At 44.0% G+C, this 10,355-nt stretch overlaps 1 protein-coding gene across 3 annotated transcripts in view; it reads right to left on the reverse strand.

The window, feature by feature from the left end:
• rptor (regulatory associated protein of MTOR, complex 1) overlaps positions 1–10,019 on the reverse strand; it is a 120,397-nt gene extending 110,378 nt beyond the window's left edge. For all 3 annotated transcript variants that reach the window (XM_068321047.1, XM_068321046.1, XM_068321045.1), the window contains exons 1-2: positions 9,587–10,019; positions 8,867–9,041 (exon numbers count right to left, since the gene is read on the reverse strand). In XM_068321047.1, coding sequence (XP_068177148.1) covers positions 8,867–9,034 — 168 coding nt within the window. In that variant the 5' untranslated portion in view covers positions 9,035–9,041; positions 9,587–10,019. The remainder of the gene's footprint in view (positions 1–8,866; positions 9,042–9,586) is intronic.
• Positions 10,020–10,355: the final 336 nt, after the last annotated feature.

Raw genomic sequence — 10,355 nt, forward strand, 5'->3', positions numbered from 1 at the left:
ACAGCGTCTTCCAGTCCAGGGATTCCACTATGGTCACCGCAGGAGGGGGAGGCTAAGAATTCAATCTACCGTCCAGAAGTCAATCTCAATCATGGCAGGGGGGGGTGTGCATGCACAGTGTCATGTAGGTCAGTAAAATGCAACCCGTGACCTTTTACAGTCGTGTCAGACGTTGTACATGACATTGTGCAGGGGAAGCAAGGGCTTGTTGTTGTGGGGGTAATTAAGTCGTCAGTTCTCCCACCGACTGAGTGAAAGGTCAGTCAACTAGTGGGACTCAGCGGGACGAGACCCGACATGCATCTGCTTCCACCCACTTCCTCCCACGTGCCGGTACACCGCGTGGCGTCACCAGAGTTGTCTTCTCCTGCCCCCTCATCCACTCCCGTGAGGTTTGGAGACGTGCATCCAAATACAAAGATAAAATTTTCGACACCTATAGGAGATTTTCAGCTGCTGAGATGAGCCTTTGGACTAAAATGGCTCATCTCAGTAAAAGGTGACACCTGCTAGAATTTTAAGATGAGCACTGACAGAAATCGGCTATAGAATAAAGCTAGCGTTAGCTATATCGCAGCCACTGCAATATAAAAATAGGGACATGTCGAAGTTCAAATGCGGTCGGTATGAACTTGGCCGCTTTACACACATCCGGTGTGACTTCACACAGAGCAGAAAAACAAACTGTCATGACTTATTGATTCTGAGCTGCAATAAAATCAAGTCTGAATTCCAGGGCTTCACTCAGCGATCAGAAAGGAACAAAAGGAAACAAAAACCAATTCAGTCAGAGACTGCAACATCCCACGACACCCCTGAATTCATAATTTTACCCTGACCTACTTGCATATGTCAAAGATCAAAGCTGGTGCTCTGACCTACTGTCATTGATCAAAGCACTAGCTTGATCTACGGTCTTACTCAACTGGCCTTCTCCCTCATCTTTCTATCTTATCCGATTCCTGAGTGTCTCTTCTTCTTCTCCTTTCTGCTTACCCTTCAGGGGTCGCCACAGCGAATCAGTTGCCTCCATCTAACCCTGTCTCTCACACCAACTACCTTCATGTTCAGTTAAAATTTGACCTTGACCTAGTTTTCTCAAGGTCATCATCTCCCTTTCATCCCCTTGCCGCCCGAGTAATGTGCTTTTTGTTTCATCTTTCTATTAGCAATGGTATATTTGGTGGACTAATGGATGGACGGACGACCACACAAACGCTGACAATTACAATACCTCACCGCTTTGAAGCGGACGGATCCCGTCCTTCCAATGCTCTGACCTTCATTTTAACTCCGCGTCACACAGGTCTTTAAATTGTTTTTGCATGCTTTCAACGTCCTTAAGATTTGCCTTCTTTGTGCTGATTTTCAGAAATGTGTTTGAGGCATCTAAATCTACGTGATTATGTATGGGGTGAGAGAACTGACTTATTCTGCACCTGAATTTATCAAGCATGACATTGTTCAGATTTCTACACCTCTCAAACTGTAGGATGCATTTTCAGACACTGAAAATTGACCTATGATGTGACATTAAAATTCTGATCGGTGCACAGAAAATGTCCTGTCCTCTTTGTCGGTGTAGGGAAGGTCAAAGCCGAGTTTGACTCCATTTATCGCTGAACAGCCTAGTGCAAGTAAAAGCACGACACCTGCCTGCCTGACGAGCTAAAAGACAGAGCTCTGACCGATGAGGTGCAGCACATCGGATTCTTTCGGTGAAATACTGAATATGTTCTTCACAGGGTTGTTTGAAATTTACCGGAGACATAAAATGTGACCATACAAAAGGTGTTTTTAACTTCTCAAGAATGATAAAGACAAAAACCTTCAAGACAAGACAGTACGCAATCAAATAAGCGATATGAAGATGTCCCGATCATTGAAGTCTCAAACTACATAATTTAACTTGTAAATTGTACGATAGACAGAAGGCCAGACGATAGAAACACATCTTCTGCTAATTTGTGGCTATGTCCTGTTATCTCTAGATCCAATGGTAGCTCTCAAGTTCTACAAAAAAACAAAAACTTAAAGCCAAGCGTGGCCTCCAGAGTCCCCACAACTGAAACTCGGTGGGCTCTCAGGGGATGTTAAGCAAAGATGTTGACTTCCTTCAGGCTTCAAAGGGTTGGAAACTTCATTTTATGAAAGAGCTCATGTCTCCTGACGCAGCAGGCAGGACATCAGTGGCAAAAAGGAAAGAAAAAGGAGGGCTGGAAGGTAAAGAACGGACATCCTGTTCCAAAAAACTCTCCAATATTTATACGGTGGGTCTGTGAAATATTTCACGTCACTCTGATGAGAAGAAAGTGATGCAATTAGAACCACTATGGACAGAAAGACCTTGTGTTTTGTATTCTAGCTGAAAGCAGAGGTTTGATCTCCAATCCTGCTTGAAAAATTTCACAACATTCACCTCTGAGATTCTACCGGGATGCATGTTCATACCTGTCTACTGTAATCCCTCCAGGGGCTGTTAAATATCTTTATCAACATACTGGGAAAAGACATTTACAGGTAACATATGGAGGAGGACGGATCGAATGGGATGACCCAGGACAGGACTGCCCTTTTCAGCACAATAGCTGAAGGGACAGTTTGGAGATTTTCATGTCATTCCAAGGAAAGTGTGAAGGTTAGGGAGGAAAAGGTATTCTGTCATTCGTGTTTGACGAGCCAACCGGAATCTGTGGAAACAACTTGTTGGTTCTGGAGACTAAGATCAAAGGTTCAATCAATAGAAGCTTAAGAAAGGCACACAAACAGGGCAATGGGGTAATCCAGAGCAGGACTGCTTGAAAGCAGCGAGTGCTAAAGGAGCGTCAGCACTCAGAACAAACGCACAACTTGCTCTTCGCCAGAGTTAAACCAGTAGTACTGTAATCTGACAGGGAAGCTGAAGCAAAATTATGTTCTGAATCAGGTTAGATGATCTCATGGATTTCCAATATTCAAGTAAGCCGTTGAGGGAAAAGAAGGAACGAGACAGAGAAAAGAAACAGCGTCAGACGAATGGAAAACCTTGTGTTGTGTTTACACAGGAGCTCTGACATTTACTGTGTGAAAGCTGTCGTAGGGAAAGAGTACACATGCTCACATGGGAGGTGTGCACATTTCCGTCTGTTCGGGCTTGTGCACATAATTGGTTGCTATCCTCCTCTCATTAATAACTCCGCCAGAATGCAGGGGGAGTTTCCAGTCTTTCCCCCCTTGAGCCTTTTTAAGACGCCAATATACGGCCAGTGCTGCTCACAGCATCGATCAATGGCACTGATTATTCCATTTGTTAGGCACACAATAAATGAAGGTTATTAAAATGGTCAAACACATCGATTTCCTGTGAGCATGCCAAAGTCAGCTGGCAGCAACAGGTCAGAATTCAGACATGTCAGCGGAATTTTTTTTAAATATTGAAGAAGGAAAAAAGACACTGGCTTTCAAGGACACTTGAAGCTTACATGGACATAGCCAAAGCATTCTGTATCCAGGTTTTGTTGTTGTATGCACCAGGAATCACACCAACCAAGAGACATTGAGAAATATTGTCCAATCCAATCACAATGGTGTCTCAAAAGGAGACACCCCCCACCCCCAGATCATCTAAGCCTTCCAACAAGCCATAAACACGTTTTCACCTAAGTCTCCACATCCATCATTCCTGGAAGGAAGAGGATGTCCATTCATCTTCAGTTCCAACAAAAAGCACCACTAGCTTTATCTCAACGCCACTGATGACGGACCAGAGTCACTTCCATAAAACTGATGGCTTCCATAGGGCCACAACTTTTTTTAAATTCTTGGAAATCCATAAATCCCATGATTGCAAAAACTAAGACGTATCTGAATATATTATTGTAATAACAGTGGAGGTGAAAGGAGATGGGGGAAGATAGAGCATGGGAGGATGTGTCAGGTTGGAGGGCTGAAGGGTATGGAGGTCAATGAGAAGAAAAATCTACTAAAAGACGGGAGCAGGTTGCATTCCTCAGAAATTATGAAGCAGAAGACCAGAGATGAGGGAGTTACAGCGATTAATGCAGGAGGTGACTAGGGTGCGCCTCCACTTTTCACAGTGTGAAAAGAGGAGGTTCATCCAGTGTTCTCCTCGAGGCCATTTCAGCAAACCTGCCTCCTTTATTGTAGAGCTGTAGCTGTGGCTCACCATGGAAATCCCGCTGCCATAACTCAGCAGCAACTTAACCACTGGAACGCAATCAGTTCGACTTCCACGCAAATTTGTTTTGTTCTCACAGCACTGTGGCTGAAAGTCTATACGCTGCCTAATGAACTGAGAACAGTGATTGAATATAACTAACGATGCAGAAGATAAAGCCGCAGAGACCACCTGCCTCATTTCCACTCTTACAATGGGTTTGGATATTGATGACTTATTGATTTCATTATTCCAAAGTGGGAAATCCCACCAGGAAAAGATGCATGATCGTGTGCATCAAGCCCTTCATTCATATCTTCACTAAAGCATCTTATGGACTCAACCAGTGCAGGATCAGATGCTTGGGTCAAACCAACCCAAGTTACGATCAACAAAAACAGGAAATGAAGCCAGTCAGGAGACAAGTTGATATATCCCCCAATCAAATCAGTCGCTGTGTGCATTTACATTAATAGTAAAGGTGCCTGAATTGATTTAAATCTCCAGGAGCATACACCAAATGAGGATGTCATTTTATTTACAGCATTTTCTGTACTATAAGGCGCACTGGCCTATAAGACGCACCTTCAATGAATGGCCCATTTCAAAACTTTTTTCTCATTAATAAGGCGCACTGGATTATAAGGCGCACTGTCACCTTACAAGATGTGCCTTATAGTGCAGAAAATACTGTAGTGTTCAGTGTTTAAATGTATACACAGAGTAAAATACAGAAATATACTGTATAGGAAATAAAATGTTCTGCTTATAGACAAGAATGCAAAAGTGAGATCCATTCTAGAAATCAATTTTCTGTACCCACATTCGTCCGCTGTCGTGGGGTGCTACAACCCAGCTGATTGGGGGTGTGAGGCAAGGAACAATCCGGGCACAACACCAGTGCATCGCGGAACCACACATAGAAACAGACAAATTAAATAAATCAACTCATATTTATAAGTACGCACACACTCACACCTACGGTCAATATGGAACGGCCAATTAACCTGAAGCGCAGTGGCTCAGTGGTAGAGCAGGTCATCCAATGATTCAAGATCGGCAGTTCGATTCCCGCTCCCGCTCTTTGTGTCCTGGGGCAAGACACTTTACCCTCCTTGCCTCCAGTGGGGCACTCGCTGGTGTGTGAATGTGTGTGATTGTTCCACTGGTGGTTGGAGGGGCCGTAGGCACAGATTGGCAGCCACACTTCCATCAGTCTGCCCCAGGGCAGCTGTGGCTACAAACGTAGTCTACCATCACCAAGTATGAACGAAGAGTGAATGAATAATGGATCCAATGTAAAGCGTATTTGAGTGTCCAGAAAAGCGCTACATAAATCTAATACTTTGTTAATAATAATAATAATAATAATAGTAGTAATAATAATAAATAATAATAATAATATGTGTTTGGAAGCCGGAGAAACTGGAGAGAACCCAATCAGACAAGGGGAGAACATGCAAACTCCACACAGAGCAGGACGCAACCTGGAACCACCTTGCTGTGCAGCGACAGCGCTACCCACTGTGCCACCATGCCGCTGCAAATATGAGTTGATTTATTTAATTAGAACAAGAACACAACAAAATATGGATATATTTGGCACTAATTACTCAGTGTTAAATTCCACAGAGAGGAACAGCAGGAACAGAAACAATTAAATTAACTGTGTGTGTGTGTGTGTGTGTGTGTGTGTGTGTGTGTGTGTGTGTGTGTGTGTATTACATTACACACATAAATTCTATATACAGTATGTAAAATATAATTGGGAAGAGTATACAAAAGATATAAAGAGGAAATATGAATTCATGCAGTATAAACAGTATACAATCATATACCGCACATTTGTATTTAAACTGTGTGCACTCTGTGTTTACATGTGCAATACACACATACATTATGATAAATAGACGTCAGCGAATGAACTGCATGTCTTTGATGTCATCGCAATATTACTTCCATAGTAATGAATGAATGAATGAATAAATTTAGCTAAATAAAACTTGATATAGCAAAGACAAATACATGGAATGCTCCTCAAACATGAAAGAATGTTCTGTGTGTTCTTGTTTGGAGCTGGAATGAGTCTCCTGCTGCGACTGCAGAGAGATTTAAAAGTCTAATTAAATGTGAACCTTTTTTTTCAGGAAGTATTAATTAGCTTGCTCTCCGACACTTTAGTTAGCTTCATTAAATGTAGGCGCACAGGATGGATGTTAGAACCAGTCATGTGATCGATGAAATATCATCAAGTATTAGAGAGCACTGTTTTTTTTCCATGAGTATTGGGTTAAGATTAAAAACGGAGAAAACCTCATCTTTGCATGCATAAGTTGGCGGACTAGGGACGCTTTCTTCGTGGCGTGTAGGAAACCAGGGCTTCACGACCGGACGTCTAGACTCAGCCGTGTGTAACTGTTAGCTGGTTACCGTGAGTCAGCTGTGCGTAGTCATAGTCATAGTCATAGCTGCTAACTGTTCCGTAAACAGCTGTTTGGCTCAGTTTTGGTGCGTAAACGCTGTCCCTTCATGATCTTCATATTCCTAGCTTCCTCAGCACGTGGATGTCGCTCTTTAAGAGCTCACTGTTTATCCTATTTGCGCACATTTTTTCATAAATCTTCATTTTTAAATAGACCCTGTTTACGTTGATGTAGTCCGCTTCAAAGAGCTGATGTATTGTAATTGTCAGTGTTCGTGTATTTGTCCGTTCCGTCCATCTGTTAGTCCACAAAATATCTTGGCAACGTTGCAGATAGAAGGATGAAACAAAAAGCACATTACTCAGACAGCATAGGGGATGAAAATGAGATGATGACCTTGACATTGAGAAACCAGGTCAAGGTCAAATTTCAACTTTTGTACACTTAGGAACCGGATAACATAGAAAGACATGGGAGAAGGCCAGTGTGAGTGAGACCAAAGATCAAAGCTAGTGCTTTGATCAATTACAGTTGGTCAGAGCACTAGCTTTGATCTTTGTCCTATGCAAGTGGTCAGGAAAAACTTTTGAATGCAGGGGAAAGCAGACTTCAGGATTGTCACGAGATGCTGCAGTCTGTGATTTTTCATTCTGCCGGCATCAGACTTCTCCAAATCTTTTCGGGTCTGTAATCCTGGCTCGATTTCCAGTTTACTAAGCAGTGGACTGACTTTGCCGTTCATCCAGGCTTCACAGTATTTTTAATTTAATGGGTCCACTTTTTCTGCACTGACAAGATCCCCGATTTGATGAGAGGGCGACATGTTCCTAGAAATTTGTTGAGCAGATTTAAATGACACACACTCCTGACCACATGTCTGTTAGGATCGTAATAAACATTTTTATTGCTCTTCAGTGATCTTCTTCTATGATCAAAAGCATGTGTCCTGTGCTGACTGATCATCATCCCTCGAGCAGCTACTAACAATTACCATTCTTCTTAAATCAGCTCGTTATTTTGTTAATCATTAGCTCCCATGAAGAAGCTCTGTTGTTCCCTGTGGAACACCTGTGCAAAAAGATCGTGGAGACAGCAACGACTGCATTTCTGCACTAATAAGAACAGCTCCTTTCTCTGACATTTTACAAGATGGATCAAACTCAGAGTCACATTCAGGAACAAGTTCTTTCTCTGTTTCTTGACTCAGCGCAGAAATGTGAACGGATAACTACGACAACTGTTAGTTTGAACGATGAAAAGGGTTAAGTTTGATTTAGCTCTGACTTTCCAATATGGGGGTCTATTTCATCCAGCTGTTAAAACCACCATTATATCAGTTCCTGCGTTACACGTAACAACGCTTTCTGATTCAACATTCCCCTGAAGCCTGACCCCCCAGTGGGCGCGATGTAGCTGCCTTAACGCCGTCCTAACAGCGGGTGGATTTCTACTAAAGGTGCAGCGCTGGTGAGGGTTATGTATGACTTACACAGCAGTTGCCGTCATAATGGCAGCACTAGCCAGGAGGCATTAAGGGATCGGGTTGGCAGCACCACAGTGAATCAAACGACAGCTTTACGAGGGGAGAAATACGCAACAGCCACTCATGAGGGAAAGCTTTGAGGTTCCCCTGTCAAAGCGCAACGCAGGTAGCCTCAAGCAGAAAAAAATTAACGGGGACTATGTGAAGGATGAGGGCAACCGAGGACTTTCTCCTGCATCCCTCTATTTAGAGACAAGTCCGATCAGAGCACATCTGGATCTGATGAGTGTCTTCAATTAATTAACATTTCGAGAAGGGCCCGTTTGACCACTTCAGCCCCTCCCTTCCGAGCACAAATTCCAGCTGAGCTCAAATTTCCTGTGAAGCAGCTAATGAATTCGCTCTGGAGGGGTTGGATGGAGACGCCCCAGCAGCTTTCAGCGACGATGAGCTCAGCTGCTAACATTTAGCAGACAGATCTAACGCGCAACAAAAGAAGCAAGGATAAAATGGTAACTATCACAACTTAGTACGGTCAACAAATGCGAATATACTGTAGTCCATACAAATGTCCCTGACAAGAGAAAGTATGTGTACGTCTAATTATAAGTGGATTAGAAAGCAACACCTTAATTCATAAACAGATATAAAACAAGATGAAACGCCATTAATAACATAGTATTATATGATGATAAAACTATTTGTAGGAATATTTCGCATCTCGTGTGTCATTCCATGTTTTCTCTGTGACTCTGAGAGCAAGTCTACAGGCTGCAAGGGAAAAGGCTAGATTAGCAGAATTACCCGGTCCTTCATCCTCCAGCTCTGCGCTAAAGCCTTGGAGCCTTCGATCTTCTCTGAGTGTCGTTTCTTCATGAAGGCCAAGGGAAGCTTCCAGTCTTTCATGTCGGCCTCTTCTTCCTCCGCGAGGCCCAAGGCCGGCGAATGAAGCAAGTCGGATTCCATTTTCATCAGGACCCTGTAAACAAGAGCTCTTGTTGGCAACATGTTTGTCTGGAGGGGGAAATCCAACAAATGAATCACTAACGATTAGAAACGTCTGTGAGTGAAGACCGGGAACATTTGGATATTTTGATCTATGCAGTAACTAAAACAAAGCCGACACAGCCGATGACCGCTGATGATCACTGAACTTCTAAAAGCTGGTTTGCTTTCACCGGGTAACACCTGGATGACGTCATTACGTGGCCTAAACCGGCCACCTGAGCACCACTCCCATAGCATATGAGCCCTGTGTGTGTCGGTGTGTGTGTGTGTGTGTGTGTGTGTGTGTGTGTGTGTGTGTGTGTGTGTGTGTGTGTGTGTGTGTGTGTGTGTGTGTGTGTGTGTGTCTGAAATCCTGCGGATAGCCAACCAGTAAACCGACCACCTAGCTAGGTGCTAGCTAAACCGGCATAAACCGCAGAGACAGAGAAACAGAGAGAGAGAGAAAGAGAGAGAGAGAGACAGACAGACAGACGAGACAGAAAGACAGCGAGCGAGATGTGGCAGGTGTGTGCGGACCTTGTTGCGGCGGGTTGATCGACCCAGGCTGAGGAGCTTCTCCGTCTCCGGACGATGACAGAAACAGTCGCGCAAACAATCCTGATCAGACAGTTGTAAGGCAGCGTCCACAGCCGGTAGAGGATGTCGAAGCCGTCAAAGGCGAGCTGCACGGGGGCGTGTTTGCAGGGGAACGTGCGGCTTCTCTCCCCACGGCTCTTCGCTACGGGACGGGGCTGGAGACAAGGCCCATCTTCACGCGGACCGTCTGCCACTCTCACGCGGAGCACCGGTCACTTAATCGGTGACTGGGGTCGGACGATGTTCCGGTGCGAACCAGCTTCCCAAAGAAGTCACTCAGTGCGACGTTTCTCCCGCAAATCAAGCAGTATTCCAAGAATTTCTCCGTAGCCGCACTTCTTCAGCACTTCTGCAAGGGCGCAGCCATCTTGGGTCGGACCCAGAATGCACCACTAGTGCGGCGCGAGCCTGTCAGAGAGCGTCATCGATGACGTCCCCAAAATACAAACGGTGTAAACCAGACGAGACTGGCGTGTGCTGGTATCCTTCCGCGAACAGTACTGGCGGACTAGTTTTTGCAGAAAGACATAACCCTGGTGTCGCATTTCAATTTACGGAGTTTGTTCAATTTAAATTGCATTTTTAATGTTATTAAATTTAAATGAAAACACAGGCTACTGAAACTTTTAAAAACACACATGATTAAGTAATTGCCTATCTGATCTGGAACGGCCTTCAGCAGAGCTCATGCTTTGATTTTTAAACTCTC

This window comes from Antennarius striatus, chromosome 8, assembly GCF_040054535.1.
Source record: "Antennarius striatus isolate MH-2024 chromosome 8, ASM4005453v1, whole genome shotgun sequence".
Taxonomy (NCBI): domain Eukaryota; kingdom Metazoa; phylum Chordata; class Actinopteri; order Lophiiformes; family Antennariidae; genus Antennarius; species Antennarius striatus.